The sequence below is a fragment of the Galeopterus variegatus genome, unplaced genomic scaffold (genome assembly GCF_000696425.1).
Source record: "Galeopterus variegatus unplaced genomic scaffold, G_variegatus-3.0.2 Scaffold493, whole genome shotgun sequence".
NCBI classification, from domain to species: Eukaryota; Metazoa; Chordata; class Mammalia; order Dermoptera; family Cynocephalidae; genus Galeopterus; species Galeopterus variegatus.
In genome coordinates, this window is record NW_007726604.1 from 546,372 (window position 1) to 567,065 (window position 20,694).

Genomic DNA, 20,694 nt, shown 5'->3' on the forward strand with positions numbered 1-20,694 from the left:
TACCGGACCGGGGACCGGCAACGGGATCACAAGCCTCGGCGTTGCTCCCGCGCCTCGCTCAGCCAGTGAGCGGGAACCGGGCCGTATGTGGGATCCGAACCCTCGGACGGGAGCGCCGCCACGCTTCCCAAGTGGCGCACTATCCAGTGCGCCACCGGGCCGGCCCAACTCTGTATATATATTTTGATGCACAAAATTTTTAAATTTTATGAAGTCCAATTTGTGTAGGTTTTTTTGTGTTACCTGTGTTGTTGATATTATATCTAAGAAATATTTCACTGCCAAATCTAGTGTCATGAAGCTTTTGTCCTGTGTTTTTTTCTAAGTTTTATAGTTTTAATTGTTCTGTTTTAATTTTTGTTTATGGTGTTAGTAAGGGTCCAACTTATTTTTTTGCACGTAGATACTATTTTCCCAGCACTTTATCCCCAAAAGACAGTCCTTTCCCCATTGATAATCATTTGACCGTGTGTGCAAGGGCTTTATTTGTCTTTGTACCAGTATCACACTGTTTGATTACTGTAGTTTTTTAGTAAGTGTCCTCCAGCTTTATTGTTCTTTTTCAGGATGGTTTTGGCTATTGCCAGTTCAATCCCTTGAGATCCAATATGAATTTTAGGATGGGTTTTTGATGTCTTAATAAATAATACTGTTTCCCACTCCATGAACATGGGATGTGCTTCTATTCATTTATGTTGTCTTTACAAAGTCTTTTTTTTTTTTTAAAGATGACTGGTGAGGGGATCTTAACCCTTGACTTGGTGTTGTCAGCACCACGCTCACCCAGTGAGCTAACCGGCCATCCCTGTATGGGATCCAAACCCGTGGCCTTGGTGTTATCAGCACCACTCTCCCCCGAGTGAGCCACGGGCCAGCCCATTACAAAGTCTTTTTACATGTTTTGTCACAGGTTGCTCGCTGTAAGCAGCTCATCTGTGACCCAAGCTATGTGAAAGACCGGGTGGAGAAGGTGGGCCAGGTAATCCGAGTCATTTGCATCCTCAGTCACCCCATCAAGAATACCAATGATGCCAACTCCTGCCAGATCATTATTCCACAGAACCAGGTCAACCGAAAGTCAGGTGAGTTTTGAAAGACCAGCAGATGTTTGTAGATTTTGGTAAGAGATAATTTGCTTTGTGTTTCATCCCTAGTTCCTAATTTTACATGATGTATTATAGTGAAGAGACTTTAGCTGACATATGGGAAACAAAATGTGATCCTTTCAGCTCCTCATGGTCCTGCAGCATTGTGCTGAAGTGGACAGGTTAGACCAGGAGCACTGTCCTGGACTTGCGTCCATTGTTGTGGAATTCTATTTCCTCATCTGTAGAATGGATGGGTGGATGGGGTGAACTCTCAGCTTCTCCCAGCACTAACAGGAGGTGCCTGTGGAGGTTCATGCTTATTGGTTGAACTGACTCAATTGAGTTCTTGAGCTGATGATGCAGTTGCTTCTGGGTCACTATTTGTAAACTTAATACGTTTGATTATAGCAATGTGCTAGAAAACAACTTTGATTTCTGTGATTAAGATCAGGACTTGGCTTTAAAATTGCAATTCCTAATTTATTTGCCTTAACCAGTTGTTTTCAACTGTTAGAGGCTCCCATCTTTCTTTCAACTAGAAGCTCTAAATCTTTTATTTATCTAAAATTCACCTTAAAAGGGGTTATCAGCTTTTAAACAGACAGGTAAGAACTATCTGTATTATTATTTCTTTTCCATATAAAAATCACAGAGTATTATCACTAGAACAGAGGGACTTGGACTTCATCTTTCCAGGGTTCCCAAGCAGTTCCCTTGGTCCGTGAAAGTCTAAGAAGAGTAAAGGGAGTCCAATAATTATTTTCTAAATTGGAAATTATACAGTTGCTTAGAATAGTGGTGTACAGACCAAGTCTAGTCTCAGGAATTGTATCTGTTTGTTATGCCAACTGCAAAATAGTTTATGCTGATTTGCAATTTTTTTTTTTTTTTTTTTTGTCTTTTGTCTTTTTGTTCCGTGTCCGGCAACGGATCGCAACCCTCAGTGTTGCCCCCGTACCGGACCAGGGACCGGCAACGGGATTGCAAACCTCGGTGTTGCTCCCACGCCTCGCTCAGCCAGTGAGCGGGAGCCAGTCTGTATGTGGGATCCTAACCCTCGGGCGGCAGCGCTGTCGCGCCTCCTAAGCGGCGCACTATCCAGTGCGCCACTGGGCCGGCCCAACCAATTTTATTTTTAAGAAGACAGATGTTAAAATACAAAAACAAAATCAAGAAATTCTTTCAGAGAACTGAAGTTCCTGAGACTGTATTGACCTCTGGAGAGAAAGAAACCAGCTGGGAGAATACAGCAGTCTTCCAGGTGAGGCATGCATGATACATGCCCAAAGCAGCAATGTCTACTTTTATCATAAAACACTCAGACTTTGATAGGGTAATGTCAATACCTGTGAATATGAGCTAGGTTAGAACAATTCTCACTCTTCTAATTTTCAAATGATCTCCAGTTATCACAACCAATACACTGTAGATTAAACTATCAGTCTCAGATAAAATTTGAAGCATTTCAAAATGAGTAGCTAGATAGGAAGAACTTTGCAAACCACAATATCCACTATGTAGAATTAAGGTTTTGTCTTGAATTTATTCTAAACATCAAATTTTAAATCCTTACCTAAAGAGCCATTCATGTGATGTGACTCCATTCCTCCTAATCCACCCATGGGACCATCTGACCCAGGGCCCATTGGAAACTATTTTGCAATTTTATATTACTTTAATAAACATGAGGAAATCAGCACTCAATTAATCTTTTCTTAGCTATTCAAAATCTTTCCAAATGCAAGGTTCAGAGTGGGAAAAAAATCTCAAAGTAGTAAATATGGTTTGCCAGGTTTCTAAGTTAGCTAGGACAGAGCTGGGGAGACATCTTATTTCCAAGTTCAGCAATTCAGCATAAATCTTTACTTTTTAATAAGCTAAAAGAAATTCTAGTTGTTAAATACTCTAGTTGTTAAATACTCACACTTCAGACCTGACCCCGCTTACCTCCATGTAGAACTTAAGCTTAGAAGATCTTGCCTAGTCCAAGTAATTTTAATTCACACCTCCATGAAATATGGGTGAGGCCTGAGTGCACCCATGTCCCAGGTTTATACACTTCAGGCAGTGAGCTGATACCATTTATTTTTAGACATCTATGTCTGCATGATCTCCTCTGCACACAATGTGGCGGCTCAGGGGAAGTACATTGCCATAGTTAGTACAACGGTGGAGACCAAGGAACCCGAGAAAGAAATCAGGCCTGCTTTGGAGCTTCTGGAACCAATTGAACAGAAGTGAGTATTGTGTTCATTTCTACTAAAATCCAAACCGAGGGTTTTGCTTTTGGCTCCATGCTGGGTTGGGTGTGAGAACAAGCAGCCAGCCACTGGCTGTGTCACACTCTTCAGGTGTCTCCTCTCTGCCAGGCTTATCCTTTGGGATTAGAAACTGGGGCAGAACAGTGACTGGGCATGGGGCCAGCAAACCTGGTAAAAGAACTCTCTTTCCCTTCCAGATTTGTTAGCATCAGTGACCTCCTTGTGCCAACAGATTTGGGAAAAGAAAGCCAGGTGAGTGTGGACATCTGACAAGGATATCATCAGGTTTTACTGGGAGACATCCCTAAAATAGTCTTAAGTCTTCGTGATTTTTATTTCCAGATCTTCATTTCCCGCACATATGATGCTACAACTCACTTTGAGACAACCTGCGATGACATTAAAGACATCTATAAGAGGATGACAGGATCAGAGTTTGATTTTGAGGAGATGAAGCGCAAGAAAAACGACATCTATGGGGAAGACTAACAGCAGTACATGTTATTATCTAATTAGGACAAATTTAAAATTTGCAAATAATGCATATTGTATGAAATTGATATTGTAAAAGGCCTGCTTTTGTAATCAGACGGAGAGATTGGAGAGTGCTTAGCAGTAATGCTCCTCCCCTTCCTCTTCCTAGTATCATGTATTAACTTGTTCTTATGGATGGCTATTCAGAATTGGCAGGTTACCACATTCTGTTCAGTTTAACCAAACTGGCTTTTTTTCCTAGTGAAGGATCAGTTTTAAACATTGTGATACTGATACAGAGAACTTGATACAGTATTTGTATCTTTTAATCAGTGTAGCCTTTGCAGTTAGTGCTTCTGCTGCTCAGAGCTGGATCCTTACAGTTTGTGTGCCACCTGTCCTCTTGACATTAAGGAGATTCTTAATTGCATATTCATAATTTGGGACAGCATCCCTAAGTTTTCCCTCTAACTTTATATTTTGTGTTATGTCAAGTATTATGGCAGGGCCCAAATGATATAGCCACAAGTTTGGTTTATGTGGGCATAAAATTTGAACCAAACTCCAGATCTAGGAAGTCCTTTGGAGGAAGCCAGTATGTGCTGTTTTAAACTAGTAAAATGGATGAGAGAAAGGGGAGAGGAACCGGCCATAAAAGCAGGTGAGAAGTAGAAGCATCTTGTGCCTCGGTGTGACTTCTTCAACAGACCAAGCTGCACTGCAGTATTGATTTGACAGAGCCTCTGCTTCAATATTGTCTGTCTCATAATGGCTCCAAATGATTTCTGTACTGAAAAATAAAGCCAAACTCTGGAAGCCAGTGCCCTGAGTGTGGTCTGTGTGTGTCCCGATCGTAATGGCCAGGCACAAGACGCCACGTAAGGTGTGCTTGGTAGGCCTGGTCTGGATGGATCAAAGCAGTGTGTCATCTATCTTTACTGAGTAGACCCCACGTTCTATTCTTGACACAACTGATGACTGCTCTCTTTCTGATAATCTTAGTGCTTTAGAGTAAGCTTTCTTTCCACACAAATATAAGTTACTCCCTTTGATAGTTTTGCTTATTGCAGCAATTCTAAGAGTAAATGAATTCTGCCAGGTGCTTTAATGATCTTTGTGTAATTTAAACGACAGAGTTTTTACAGGTACTGCCTTTCCCTTGATGCCTCTGTATGCTGTTGTTTACCACAGGTGAATAGTGACTGTCACCGTCAAGTATGAAGGAGATAGACTGACCTGTTAAAGGAATTAGGGTGATGATAATCTAGATTGGTATTCAGATTGTCTGAGTCATTACTTTGGCTTAGTTTCTCAACCTTGGCCTGTTGACATTTGGAGGACATACGTTAGGTGGGAGGGCTGTCCTTTGCATTGTGGGATGTGCAGGAGCAGCCCTGGCCTCTGTGCTCAAGGTACCAACACGTTGCCTCCGGATGTCTCCAAACATTATCTGATGAGAACCACCACTTGATATCACTATATGATAAAATTATCGTTAGGTGGGAGGGCTGTCCTTTGCATTGTGGGATGTGCAGGAGCAGCCCTGGCCTCTGTGCTCAAGGTACCAACACGTTGCCTCCAGATGTCTCCAAACATTATCTGATGAGAACCACCACTTGATATCACTATATGATAAAATTATCTATCATATAATAGATAGATAACTTTTTTTTTTTAAAAGATGACCGGTAAGGGGATCTTAACCCTTGACTTGGTGTTGTCAGCACCACGCTCAGCCAGTGAGTGAACCAGCCATCCCTATATAGGATCCGAACCCGTGGCCCTGGCGTTGTCAGCACCGCACTCTCCCGAGTGAGCCACGGGCCAGCCCATGATAAAATTATCTAAAGTTCCAGCAATCCTTTCCCTTCTTTTCCCATAATAATTCAAAATTGTGGACTGTAACACAGGCAAAGACACAAGCTGGGTTAGTAACAAGTAAAAAGAAAAAAGGAAAAAAACCCCCAACATTTTCACATTCTTCATTCAACATCTTTATTAACACTCATGTGTGCCAGGCTAATGGAGTACAAAGATGAGGAAGGTACATTCTGTGGGAGGCACATTGTATGGTTTGGTTGAAACAAACTGAGAAAGATGGCGTTGGGGGTGCCGAAAGCTTTCAGCTGGGAAAGACCAATGTGAGGTATAGCTTGAAAGGTGAGCATGTCAGGCAGTGTTTGGCAGGTAGTGTTTCCCTAGTAATTTCAAAGGAATTAACTTTACCAAAATATAGTTATGGTTACCAAATAAAGATTTTTGTCCTTGTGAAAAAAAATAAAATGGGTTTCTAAGTGAAAAATTAGTGACAGTAATTAAAACTCTGAGTCCTCCTCCTCCTGAGAAAATATATTCAAACAGTACAGTTGGCATGTTTGCTAAGGGAGGAATAATATAAAGCAGCTGAGTGACTTGTTTCTATACAGGTCTGATTGATAGAGCCCTCTACGTAGGCCAGGTGGAACTCCCTCTTTCTGTAGCTTGCTGCCCAACGTACTTGACTTTGGGAGGAAAAGAACACCAGAAGCACCTGGCAGGTCTGGTATCTAACAGGCCAGTCCAAAAGTAGTAGGATTTTACTCTGGAAGCTAGTTAATGCCTGCTAAGTGGCCTAAAAATTGCCAAAACATTTTGTACATGTTCAATTTTTGCTATAAAGACAATGCAGAAACAGTTGAATGATTTTTAGTTGTCTTTATTTAAAAAATGAAACAAATTAGTTATAAAAACCTTTGCTCCAAATAGATACTATGTATCTTACAAATGTTTTTTTGCTTGGTTTTTAGTTTTAAAGATTATTGTAGAAATTATTTCTAATATAAATAAATGATTTTTTCTTCCTCAGAAAGTTGATTTTGTAGTGCAGTATTTACAAAAACCGAATAAGTGAAAAATGACAGTTTATAAATTTGTACCGCTTAGGAAAAAATGTTTTAACTTTACGTAGTGTTGCTTGTATAACAGAAAATAAAACTGCTTAAGATTATAGTTTTTACAAGGTTAGTACAACCTTTAAAACAGATCATAACGTGCATTACCTATGCCTTTCTGATGTTCACAGGCAAAAACAGTTATTTATTAAAATAGACGTATTTTTGCTCCAACTTAGTACCCATGTTGTAAATTCTTATCTTTAAGTTCAATTAATAGTTTTGAAGGCATTCTGTTTAAAATAATTTAAAACAATATTTAACACTGCAACCCAAAGCTAATGGACAATAGTACTATGCCACTGTGAAGTCAGACATTTTAGCAAAATATAAAAAAAGGAAAAGGAGAACTTTCCAAGTTGTAGAACGTTGATTTATCAAATATGAGAAGACTGTTTTGTGTTTCTCAAACATTTTCAAAGAAAGGGAAAATAGTAATTTGTTGTTGGCATCATTCATGTGAGCTGCAGCTGAGTCACCTAGATAGACACAAAATTGATATTAAATCCATCTTTAAAACAAAATTTAAAAAATATTTTGTGAATGGGGTGCTATATCTACTAATAGGGAAAACTCCTGTGCATCTTAAGATGAGGTTACATTATCTTCTGTCCTGGAAGCCCAGGTTAATTGCAAATGAAAATGCATATCATTCAGATAAAATGGGTAATCTGAAGTAAGGTTGGTTATTTCATTAGTGATACTTCAGGAATTCCCATTTACAGCAAAGTAACAGCAATTCTACCTCTAAATAAATAAACACTTTAAATTTACTGCATGGTATATAATATAAAGAACAGTTTTCGAACTGTTTCCTTATAGGCACAAATGTTGAGTATCTGTTGTCTGTAATTCCAACTCACATGGGAGAGTTACATAAAAATATTCTTACCAATAGCTATTCCTAAATGGAGCTGCTACTTTTTGTATATTTTCAATAAAGTTATTTACGTCTGTAACGAGGATTCCACTATTTTCAAGGACTTCTCTAGAGACAGTAGGCTTATCTGTAAAAAAAAATTTTTTTGGTGAAAAGTATCATTAATATACACTTTTTTGGAGTAGCAGAACCCCTTTTATTGGGGGGGCGGGAAGAACTTATGTGAATCTCCATAATAACACTGGGGGCAGAGGGGGGACATGGGAGGAAGAAAAGGAAAGGTATCTGGTTCAAGCTAAGAAAGAAATTGGAAGCTTTGGCAACAGCTGCCTCCATGGGTGGTGAGAGGGATACTGAAAATCACTGATAAATGACAACTACTCCTTCTGATTAATATTCATGGAAAACATTAAAAATTAAAGGTAAGTATAAAATTAGATAAGTATTTGTAGGAGCTGGTGAACCTTAGAAAAAACTGTACTACAGGACTATTAACTGAACCCCAGAATCCCACTGCCTGCCTCCCTCCAGCCTGTGTGCATTTATCAAAACACCAAGCTAAAAGTCTGTTCTTGCTGCCAGCTATGGGGATAGATCCACATACATCTTAGTTATCCAAGGACTCTACCTGGAAGGATGTTCCTACAGCTGACCTATTTTGGTGCTAAGTAATGAAAATTATGTACAACTCGGGATGTGAATTTACCTGTTAGGAAGACTGCAAACCTGGCATCAATATGCTGAATTTGCAGGTTGATCAAACATTTCAAAGTTTCCACTTTCGTTGATGATTGAGAGTCACACTGGTGATAATGAAGCAATTCAATAATATTTGCACTCTGATATGATTTCAATATTAAGTTCTTTTTATGTGCAATTGAATCCACTCTGGAAAATATTACATGGGAATGTTAATAACCAAATTTAGATTTAGTTAAGTTTGTGACAGTTTATTTTTTACTAAATCTTAATTTTCAGTTTTATTCCTAGGATTTTTTTCTTGCCTTCAATTTAACCACTTGTGTTAAAGCACTCAAACTCCTGTGAGACCTTGCTCTTTTCTTCTTGATGTTCTTTTTCAGGACACAAGTGGCTTCCTGGATGTCACTGTTTTAACATATGAGGGTACTTCAAAAAGTGCATGGAAGGATTTGTATTATCCTTTAATTCTATTTTTCCATGAACTCTTTGAAGTGCCCTCATATGGGCCTCATTCCAAGCAACAGGGAATTTATCACACATTGATAATCTATTAGCACTTCAAACCGTGTGGCCTGCAAGCCTTCCACTAATTTCTGGTGGGCCACACTGTTGTGCATTTGAAATGGATCTCTTAAAACCCCTATTCTATACTTACCATACCTGAGGTCAGATGATCACCAGCTTCATTAAAATTAGGTAGCAGCCATACTCTTCTTAATCTCTCATCTCCCTTAAAATCCTGTTACTATCTTTCCTCTCAGAGGAAAGTGCTTCCTTAACTGTTTCTATGTTTAACTTCTTAACATCTCTGCCTCTGCTCCTGATCCCATCTGTCCAGTCCTTATCACTTACATTCACTCTCCTGTTTATTGGAGAAAACCAAAATCACACTTTCCCAAAACCCTACTGGTAATCACTATTACCATCATTATGCTGAACTTCCAGGCTTTTCCCTACATACACATTAATTTCTTTTTATATGAGGGGCATTATATGGAACATAGTCTTACAGTACCAAATTTTGTCATCCTTCCTTATTACTGTGAATGGAAACTTTTTAAATGCTCCTACTTAATGTGTAAGTTTTATGTGACATTATTTTGTATAAACTTTAAGATACCCTCAGGGGTACTTCAAAAGGTTCATGGAAAGATTTGTATTATCTTTTATTTCTATTTTTCCACAAACTTTTTGAAATACCCTTGTACATCTATGTAGTCCATGCTTATATTTGCTTAGAGATGAAACGGAGGTTGGTTTTGCAATTACTGATAACCACCTACAACTGTAAGAATCTTTGTAGAAATAGTGGTTGTTAAAAGCCACATTTTTTTGATTTTAGTTTTGAATAAATTCCTCAAAAGGTCAGAGGATGAGTTTTCTGATGAGTTATTACACTTGTTACATAATGCCAGACTGATAAAAATTGAAGAGCATATTTACAGGACCAAAGTCCTAGAATTGCTAAATTGTTTTTTACACTTTTTAATTTTATAGTTGAGCTGTGGCATCTCAGAGCATGTGCTCCTATAATGAAGTCCTCTGTGAACTCCTTCACCTGCCTATGGCTTTCTCACCTTGCTGACAGTGAAAACTCTCCCTCTGCCAGCTCCTCTCCCAAGAGAAAGCCTTTCCTGAAATCCTCTCCTTAGCCTTTCCTTCCAAGTTCTCATGTACTTGCACAATTCCAGCTATGCTTGATTCCTAGTTTGTTTTACTCTGGAGAAAGAACTACGGTAAAACAGATAAACTGTCATTTTAGAGATCAACATTCTGGAACTGAAGTCCAGCTTCAAAACTTACTGCTTATTTGACCTTGGTCAAGTTTGTTGTCCTGTCTGTGTTTCAACATCCACATCATGGAAGCGGGGTTTACTATCTACCCCTTAGGGACGAAGTCTGAGAGAATCCATGTAAGGAAATCATCATTATTTAACAAGGGCTTGTCAAATCTATCCTTTTCCAGTCTGCTTCTGAGCTCCAGGCTCCTGCCTGCTCTTCTTCCCATCCCTTGAGAACTTGGAGGAATGTGTTTTATATGAAAACCTCCCACAGGTCCCAGGTCTCTTCAGCCAAAGTATCAAAATTTTTTTTTAAAAAAAATCACAGCTTTAGATGTAGAGAGGTTGGCTGATTTATAGCCTCTTGTTTAAGGGTAAAATTAAGGGACAGATTATGTTCTCAATTTTCCCATCTTATAACTGTGGGAATAATATATGAATAATATCTAAAAATCATTAAGTCAGCAAGCCCATAGTTTAATAAATTTCTTAAAGTTCATGGCAGAGCCTGAATCTCACTATAAGTGGGTATTTTATTTTTGTCTTTTGTCTTTTTTCTGTGTCCGGCAACAGATCGCAACCCTCAGTGTTGCCCCCGTACCGGACCGGGGACCGGCAACGGGATCGCAAGCCTCGGCGTTGCTCCCGCGCCTCGCTCAGCCAGTGAGCGGGAGCCGGTCTGTATGTGGGATCCGAACCCTCGGACGGGAGCGCCGCCGCGCTTCCCAAGTGGCGCACTATCCAGTGCGCCACCGGGCCGGCCCTATAAGTGGGTATTTTATGACTCCTAAGTTTGACTTTCTTACTTCTATTAGTCTAGAGAAGCACATGCCTCAAACTATTGATTGTGGTTACAACACGTGGCTCCCTTCACTGAAAGCCCTGATACAAAAACAAAACCCAATAAAAAGTCAGTGGACCTGGGCACTGTTTAGTGATGAAGGTGATATCCATGCCTGCATGACTCACCCGGCTGCAGCACCTGGAGCAGTACTGGTCTTGAGCATACGGAGCACTGGGGTGTTTGCACCTTTCCCAAAAAAGTGGGAAGGGGAGAAGCACACATGCATGAAGCCCTTACCTTACGTCTTGCTTTAGTTTTTTATTTTCCCTATAGTGAAGCAACCACCTCCATCTTCCATTTCCATTTAGTTTTTCCAGGATTTTGACAATTTCCTTCAGTTGAACTACAGAACAGGTTTGGCAAGAGAAGAAGTGTTTTAGGATTTTTTTTTTTGCTCATGCAAAGTCCAGTAATTATTACTTGTAAGAAATAAGACTCATGGTTGAGTGTATACCATCAATGCCACTTAGGTGGTTGGGCAGTGTCCCACTTTCACAAGTGCACAAACTATGACCTCTCAACTCAGCCCTACCTGCTCACATACAGGCGGGAGGGAACTGTGTAGGGACAAGAGCAAGGTGACCACCACCAATGAAAGCTCTGTACAAATCACATATGGAAGAAAATTACTATATGCAAAGTAAGTATATATTACTTAGCATAGCAGATGGCAGAAATTAAGCCCTCCATAGGTGACAACTGATATTCTTTACAGCTGATAATTTCTTACGGCTAATAATTTCTTTTGGATGAAATAGGAGAAATTGATCTGACTAGATTAAAAAGAAAGAAACAAGAAAGGAAGATAAAAGACCAACCTAATGTTAAAGTTTCTAATATTTTGTCATCTGATATCACAAAGCCTCCTGTACGGAATAGCTCTTGGTAGGTATAATCAAGGACATCCTCAGGGCTATCTATTCCAGCAAAGACCACGCTGGGGAAGTGCTTCAGCTTCAGCAAAGAAGGAATCTGTTCAACATAAAAGGACACAGGTTCATTGGGCATGTTTTCTTAAACACTTCTCTCTTTTCCATTCTAGAGTTTCAGGCTTCAGGAAAAGCTGTAGATACCCTTAAGCTGGATTACTGACTGGTAATTTTGCCATGCATAAGGAGTTAGCTCATCATCAGAGGCTGCAAAGTCATCAAAACTGGTTAATTATAAAGAGGTCTTTAAAACTCCAAAGGTTGGAAATAATTCATGAGAGAACACATGTGAGGTATTGGGGACCTGCAAAGTAACCAGCCAGGTCACATAAATTCAGTGTCCTTCCCTGACAACAGCAGGATTATGCACCCAGCCTGTGTCCATAAGTTGGATCTTGGGACAATACAATTACTTTTATTCAACTACTAGGTAGATATTCAACTAGTAAATATCAACAGAGGTAAGAAAATTTTCATGAGTCCTTTTAATTTTAAAGCAAGATTTCTTATTGTTAGACACCAGGTGATGCAGATTTAGATATCTCTCGCCTCTTTTTATAGTTATCCATTAGTTAATATGAACTAGTAAATATCAACAGAGGTAAGAAAATTTTCATGAGTCCTTTTAATTTTAAAGCAAGATTTCTTATTGTTAGACATCAGGTGATGCAGATTTAGATATCTCTCGCCTCTTTTTATAGTTATCCATTAGTTAATATGAATATTTTCTTAACTCTCTGAAATGTAATCTGCCCTACAAACAGCTTGGAAATATTACAGTGCCCTACAGTGCATCATGTTGATCCCACTGTCTTCCTACGTAAAGGCCTGACGGTAATGTATGTGACATCTTCCCCATAAAAAAGGAAGTAATGAGTCTGATCATTACAAAAACAACTTAGGTGCCTGATACATTTCTTTGTAAAACAGTTATTTCCAAACCTACTTGATGCAAATATGATGATATATCTTCATTTCTGATGATGACAATTAGTGTATCATTCTCTCTGTGAAAACCTTGACAGAAATGCTGAGGTTCAATTTCCGTATGGCCTCCTTTCCTCAGAATGTTCTGAAAAATTTACAAATAGCTATTAATAAAAAAAAGTACACTTACATAGAACAACTTTTATAATTTATTTTAAAAATCCATCAAAAAAGCACACCCTATTTAAGGCAACATAAGTGGCAAATTGTCTTAATGCCACCTCTAGTCAAAACATTTCTAGAACTTTAATACTCATGCATTCATTTATCATTAACAGGGACACTGGAGTACAAAAGGATCCATGGCAGGGGGGAAAATATGCTAAAGAGAAGATCCCACAAATTTGGAAAAGAATTTAAGCCATTTAAAATCAAACTTAAATTACATAAAATAGCCATCTTACAGGAGAATAAGTGCAACTCTAGCAACAACAAAAAGCTTCAAGTTAAGGCCTCATCTGTTGCTTCTCCAACCTGTTCTCCATTTGCTAAAGAGATCTCTCTAAAATGCAAATATGATGTTCACCTTAAAATTTTTTTTTCAGTGGCTCCCTAGTGACCTCAAGATAAGGTCTAAATACCTTCGTGTGCCTTACGAGGCCCTTCTGACATTTCCAAACCCACATCTTGAAAATACTCTGTTCCATCCCTGCTGACCGGCCCTCTCCCCCGGCTCCTGTTTATCCTCCTGCCCGCCTGGAAGTCCTCCATGTGCCCCACTTGCTAGCTTCTGCTGCCCCGTATGCTTTTTCCTCTTCTGCAGTGCTGAGCCCTGTGACTGAAACTGCTCACTCTGGCCCAGACTTCTAGCTCACGAGGGCAGGACCTGCGCTGTTCTCTGTGGTTCTTCCTCCAGAACTGCACCCAGGGGATACTGTGACGATCCTTCATCACAGACCTCCCAAACATCCTCAGATGCTGAATGAAGTTAAACAGAGTTACTTAGTAATTGTGCATGCATGGACTTAGCATGTAACAGAAATTCTTGGGTTAACACAGGAATCACCAAAATGCTGCCATAAAGGAAGTCCAAGACAGATCTAGCAGAGCATTTAGAACCAAGCCCTTCATGCTAGTCCTGCACCTGGTGCAGAGGGTGTCTGCTTTACGCTCTGCATTACTTCCTAAGGAAAGGCCTCGGTGACCAGGCCAGTCACCCGCAGCTAGTCATCACAGCACCTGCATTGTTACACTTGCCATAGTTTTCATTCACTTCTGTGATTTATTAGCGTTTTTCTTGTCCCATTACACTGTAAGGATCATTAACAAAAATGCAACACTTTCCCCTACCAGCACATGCTGAGGCTCTAAAGTATATATTGCATTGGACTGCTGTTGTCTGGATGGCACTTTCTGCTGCAAGGGTGGGGCAAGTGCCCCAGGTGGGGGTCCTGGGAGTGAGCCAATATGTTCAGGATAAGGACAGCAGCCAGCTTTCTCAGAGAAGGGACCTCCAACCATAGAAAAGAAGCTAGCACAAATCTGGTGGTACTGGACTGGAATTGGGGATGGGCATGAAGTCCTGCTTTTGCTTTTTATACAGAAGTATAGATGCAATGTGTGCATGTATACATATACATATGTATCCTGGCACTATGTGCTGAGAGGACCTAGAAGCAGTGATACCCGGTACCCAGATCTTGATTCTAAATGCTGTTTTTCACTAAAAAAAACCCCATGGCTCCTTGGAGAAGTGGCTGATTTCAAGACTAGGGCAGGGAAAATAACATGGACACTGTTACTGATACGAATAAGCAAAAGAATACATACATACATACATACATAAATAGGAGAGAAGGTAAAAGCTTTAGCTACAGCAGGATGCCAACTAATAAATGTAGAAGGAATGATGGAAGGAGAGTATCACCATTTGGCAGCCATCATAGCAATAACTGATTTGGGCAAGAATCATCAAAGGAAGTTAAATCTTGGGGATTAAAGTCTGATAAAGATCAGGATATTTACATAACCTCAACTATCTCCCCATTTAATCACTTAATAACTAAGACATGCTTTTTAATTAATTAACTTTATATTGGAGAAACCTAGCAGAGATAATCTTAACCAAGTGAAAGAAATACATCATTGAGAGGGCAAACTGACATCAAGTACCTCCTGATAAAATGCACCGAGAAGAGGAGCACAGCATTGTATCCGGGCATTCTTGCCTAAAATGCCTAAACCATGAAGAAACAACACGTGAACACAAACTGAAGGAAATTCTACCGAATAACTGGCCTACAGTCTTCAAAACTGTCAAGGTCATAAATGATAAGGAATGACAGAGGAACTATTCCAGACTGAAGACACAACATGCACATACGCCTGTGATCCTGTACCCACACTGGGGTGGAGTAGATAGTCACACTGAATTAATGCTGACTTCCTAGTTTGGGGGTGGTACTGTAATTCTACAGAAGAGTATCCTTGTACTCAGGTAATACACACTTAAGTACCAAGGGGTAATGGGACACGTTTGCAAATGGTTCAAAGATGTTAGTACTGGGGGAAGTGGGTGAAGGGTACTATTTCTGCAACCTCTAAAACCTGGAATTATTTTTTCTAAATTAAAAAAAATTCTGTCTGTATACAAAATAGGAGATAAGTGAATTCTGAGAGGATGAAATGAGGAAGCTAACGGTGAATCAAGACAGATTCACGCTCCTCTAAAGCCAGAATTTCACCATGATAACATCATTTAAATTTAAGGACCATGTACTCACCATTACATCAGTTATACTAATATTCAAATTTTAAAAATTGCATCCAAAACCAAAAGAGGTCCCTCTCAACTATCCATACTAATGGGGGAACCACAGGTAATAATAATTTTTGAAAAACTTGCATCTTAGCAATGAAATATGATTGCACTTACATTTGATTATGGGCAGTCTACACTGGCAACTTCTTGTGAAGATAAGTCACTGCACTAATTCTGTAACATCATACAAATCTTCCAATACAGTACAAACAGCAGACCCTTGTAGGAAAATGTTTTGTATGCAGATAGAGAATGAGCTGTGAAACCTAAATACCATCCCACACACTAATTTCTTTTTGAAACCAAGAATGCTAAATTTATTATTTCTAAAATAAACAAAAAATAGAAGGCAATCAAAATAATACAAAGTATAAGAAAAATCTGGCACTTTACCTTTGTTCTTACAAAGAATGACTTGTCTTCTGTTTCAACCAGGTAGAACAGGAAGGTACTTTTACAAGCCTCTTTCATAACACTTTTTAGTTTGACATGCAAATTGGTACACAAGTCGGTAATAATGTCTTCATAGGAGGCTGATTGTCTTGGAAAAGACAGACACATCTCTTGAGACATGGCTTCTCCGGAAGCAACATTTAACTCTTTATCTTGGAAAACTACTTGGTTGCTATTCATCATCACCTTGTTGAACTCAGCATATTCATTGAGAATAAGTGAAATATCATTCCGAGGTTCTTTCAAAGTACTGTTATATTTCAGTTTGTTGAGGTGGAAAGGAACAGTGTGATTTCTTTGAGAATCTGTAACAAGATTTCTACTGTAACTACATCTCTCCTTCCAAGAGGAGAAAGAGCTGTCCAGATTGCTGGGTGTGTGGCCTCTTCCGTGCTGACTCTGCTGTCTGGGGTCTGAGTGCACAACTGTCACCAGAAGGGGGCTTCTGCTCCTAGACACAGGATGCACAACTGGGGTCTCAGATATTTCTGTCAAAGGGAAGGCTCCAACAGCAATTTGGACAGGTGACTCCTTTGGAAAGACACTGGTGGTAGAGGCAGAATCCTGAGAACCCCCATACTTTACAGTTTGTTTTAGCTTATGTGCAAAACGCAGATACTCTACATCTAAAGTGTTCTGGGTGAGATCATCTGCCACCTGCCAAGTGCTTGTCCAGGAGCTGAGCAGGCTGCAGTTTGCAGTGAAAGCCGGGTGCCTCCTCAGGCTATGTAAAGTTCTCGTGGTATCTTTGAGCTCTTTTGTTATAGTAAAGTTGGCATAAGTCCTGGGGATCCCATGGAGATCTCGGATTTGGATATAACATGGCACACGCTTCTCTTCTTTCTTTAATCCACTGGCCCAGTATCGGGGAGGAAGGCTCATATTTACACCTGGAACTCGGTTAGATATGCCCCAGTCGTCATGATCACTAGTGCGTAAGTTCACCAAAGAGTCATAATCGTCTTTGGTGACATCTTCTTTCTTCCTGATGTGACTACCTCGCAAAGGGCAAGACTCCTCCATGTCTAACTTGGGATTTTTGTAGTCACCAAGAGAGTCTGGATCAGAGTCTCCAGACAGCAGTTCATAGTGCATGCCAGCACTCACACGGCCCTTCGTGTCTCTGCCTATGGCTTCAGCCTCTGCCTCCGCCCTGAGCCCCTCTCCAGTGCTCTTACTATCCCTGTGTTCTTTATAGATGCCACAAACAAGATAGTCAAAGGATTTTGGAACAAAGGAAGCAGAAGGCTTTTTATTGATATTTTCACTGGTGTCTGCTGTATTTTGGTAAGAACTGGCATACATGGGGAGTAACCCACCATTCAACTCTTTTGTTTCACATGTTGACATATCTTGCAACACTTGGATTGTTTTTTGTTTGCCTTTTGGAGATGTGGTGTTAGACTGAGGGCCAACAGCGCCTAGACCTGTGGTTTCTTCATGTAACTCAGTTTCAGTTTCACTATTCTTAAGCAAACTGGCAATTCTGAGCACTGGTATTTCCTGTGTTTGAAACCCTGGCTCTACATCAATTTGTCCTGTATAATGGGCTAATGTAGCACTATCTGAAAGAGAACCACATTTTGAGATCTCTGAGTGCATGTATGCCTGTGTAACATCTCCATCAACTGCATTTGAATCAGAGTTCGAGGACTTAACCTGAATATAATTGCCTTTGTCTGTTTTCACATCACTGTTAAAGAGGTTTTTCTTAATGCTTTCAGGGCTACTCTGCTGTAATGACACACTCACTATACTACTTGGAGCAGTTGTAGAAACCAATGTGTCAGCCAAAGACTTACTTTCAGTTATCTTTCTAGGACTAAATGGAGGTTCACTGGCACCCAAGACAAGATGTTTTAAGTCTAAATTTCTGTTCTCTATATTAGCTGGCTGCAATGAATTTCCTGATTTTACCAGTTTTTCAAGAGAAGGGTTGAAGTCACCCCCACATTCGGCAGCTGAGGCAGGCTGGTTTAACTCTGTACCACGGCCCTGCACCTTTTCTGAGAAAGACAAAGCCTCAGCACACCCACTCTGGACAATTTCCTCAGTTACTTTACCAGGAAGGGTTAGTCTACCTTGTCTTCTTGGATGATTAGTTACTATTAGAGGCATTTCAGCAGAGAGGTGAATTTGCTGTACATGAGTTAAGTTATCTTGTTCTACTGGATGGGTGGGACCAACAAAAGAATTTTTTTTTTCTGTTATGGCTAAATCTCCCGACCTAATCTGGGAGAATGTGTTACTTTTCTCACACTGCGTACCATGAAGTTTTAAATTACACGGAGACATAGCCTGAGATGGTTGTGTTTCTTCAGGTACTGGGGGGTGAGGACTAGAAGCTGGTGACACTTCTTCAATTACAGAATCAAAGGGAAAGTCGGAGGTAACATTAATTTCCTCTGCAATCTCAAGGGTGCAGTTTTCTTTAGAAAGTATTAAAGTAACTGGCTGTAAATGATCACCTTTCCTCTTGTTTTCTAATGGTTCTTCTGACGCTACAGGGTGCACTGACATATACTCAGCAGAAATCACTTCTCTATTTTCTATGAGGGTCACCTCTTCTGGCTCAACTATTTCTTCGGCTATATCCTGAAGTTCTAAATTTGATAATGGGGCCTCTTGAAGTTGCTCTATTTCACCAGATGACATTTCTTCTCTGGGACTTGTAGGTGGTGATATTGTTAGAGTTAGATCAATATCAGAATCTTCTTCTGATAACTCTAGGCTAAGCTCTTCTCTATTCATAGATAGGCTGGTTTGTTTGGTAAATGCTGAATTAAATGACTCAAAATTCATATTTTCACTATTTAGACTACTCTTGTCATTCTTCCTTAGTTCTAACAAGAAGCCATCAGATATATTACTTCTTGATGGAATGCAGCTTAGTGAATTCATTTTTTCCAAGGTGGTGGCTGACGATGACGCTACTTCAACCTGTGTTGGCTCTATTATCTCTTCTGAAGATATGCTAAAGAGACTCTGAGTCTGCAGAAAAAATTCTTGAGTGTGTTTCATTTCTTCACTGGGTAATGGATAACTAGGACTTTTAACTAATGATAATGCCTCCATTACCACTGCATTATCCGATGGTGATGACGAGACTGGAAGAGGCATCTCTTTCTGTAATGGACATATTTCTTTAGCAAGTGTCTCTCTACTTACTGAGGCACAAAGGTACTTAATGCCTTTCTGTCCTGACACTGCTAGAGATGGAACATCCCTAAGATCCCATGTTTGTGCCTTTTCCAATGTGGATACAGGATGTCTAAGACTTGCAGCAGGTGCTACTTGTTTAATCAACTCCATATTAAAGGTTGTAGGTTTATCAGCTCTATTTACAACTTCTGTCTGTACTGGTAGATAGGCATTTTTTTCAAAAGTGAAAGTAACTGGTTCCAGATTAATCATTACATATTCCATATCATCATCCTTCTTTTCCAAGGAAGGCTGATAGTCACTGTTTATGGGGCTGCTATGCTGAATAAGGTCCTGCAAAGCACCTGTTTTTGTCTTCACTGTTGCATGAAGAATATCAACTTTGTTTTCAAGGGTGCTGCACACAGACTTTTGACAAATCACCGGCTGACTGCTGGTCCCATTGTAAGTCCTGGTGAATGTGGCTTGTGTAACAGTATCATTATAAGAAGCCATTCTAGTGCTATCAAAAAGCTGTGAGGTTTTAACTTCACCAGGAATAGAAGGTCCATTAGTTTGGGTACTTCCAATACAAGAGAGCACATGATTAGAAGTCTCTAGTTTATCTGATGATTCTTGTATAGCTTTTCCCCCAATTACCTGAAATGACAAAAGAAAACAAATAAACAAAAAACAGAGTCAAATAGGTGTTTTGATAAACAATTACACAAGTGAAGAACAGAAAAGACAAAGATTAACTTCAGTTTGTGTCTGCTCTTTTGAATCTTCTAATCTATATGACTATCACAGGGTAGAGATCAAGCAAATCCTTCTCTTTTTAGATAAGCTTAAAAGATCCCCAAATTAGAACTTGTTTTCTTTAAAAATATACACAGATGAGTGCTCTAAAACTTTCTTAATTTCACAGCTTTTTTTTCCCCTAAGTGATCCTTTTGGAAGAAAAGTAGTTAGACCATTGATAATTTAAAGAATTGAAATGCAACCTGTTTGCCAAATAGCATCACTTAATTCAGAAACGTAGCGCTATACAAAAAGTACTCAATTTTGTTTTTAATAAGTGAAATTAAAAGATCATATTTAAAGCAAAAAACCTCCTTTTTAAAAAATAAAATCAGTTTTCAATTAACTATAAATTCACTGTCATCTGGAACTTTCTCATAAGGAGACAGAGTACATTAATTACTATCCCCTATACTCAGAATACACTGATTCTGGTAAGTAAAGGTCCCTCACACCTTAGCTGTGTTCTTTGCTTAAAACTGCAGATAAATTTCTTTCTCATTTCAATATCTTCCATTCCCCAGAGCAATAGAAAACATCAATGTGGTTTGCATTTATGTACTAAACTAAATGGACTGATTTAAACATTAGCAGAACTATCTCAGGAACAGTTCTGATAACCTCATAAACAGGTTGTTTTGTTTTGTATAAAGCTTCAAGCG

At 39.5% G+C, this 20,694-nt stretch overlaps 2 protein-coding genes across 2 annotated transcripts in view; one reads left to right on the top strand and one right to left on the bottom strand.

The window, feature by feature from the left end:
* GDI2 (GDP dissociation inhibitor 2) overlaps nt 1-4,644 on the top strand; it is a 44,688-nt gene extending 40,044 nt beyond the window's left edge. The window contains exons 8-11 of the mRNA XM_008569419.1: nt 911-1,082; nt 3,181-3,325; nt 3,547-3,601; nt 3,692-4,644. Of these exons, the coding sequence (XP_008567641.1) occupies nt 911-1,082; nt 3,181-3,325; nt 3,547-3,601; nt 3,692-3,838 (519 nt within the window). The 3' untranslated portion in view covers nt 3,839-4,644. The remainder of the gene's footprint in view (nt 1-910; nt 1,083-3,180; nt 3,326-3,546; nt 3,602-3,691) is intronic.
* A 2,997-nt stretch (nt 4,645-7,641) lies between these two features.
* Nucleotides 7,642-20,694, bottom strand: part of FAM208B (family with sequence similarity 208, member B) — a 67,487-nt gene continuing 54,434 nt past the window's right edge. The window contains exons 13-18 of the mRNA XM_008569420.1: nt 16,031-19,891; nt 12,836-12,961; nt 11,779-11,932; nt 11,198-11,303; nt 8,340-8,521; nt 7,642-7,760 (exon numbers count right to left, since the gene is read on the bottom strand). Coding sequence (XP_008567642.1) covers nt 7,642-7,760; nt 8,340-8,521; nt 11,198-11,303; nt 11,779-11,932; nt 12,836-12,961; nt 16,031-19,891 — 4,548 coding nt within the window. The remainder of the gene's footprint in view (nt 7,761-8,339; nt 8,522-11,197; nt 11,304-11,778; nt 11,933-12,835; nt 12,962-16,030; nt 19,892-20,694) is intronic.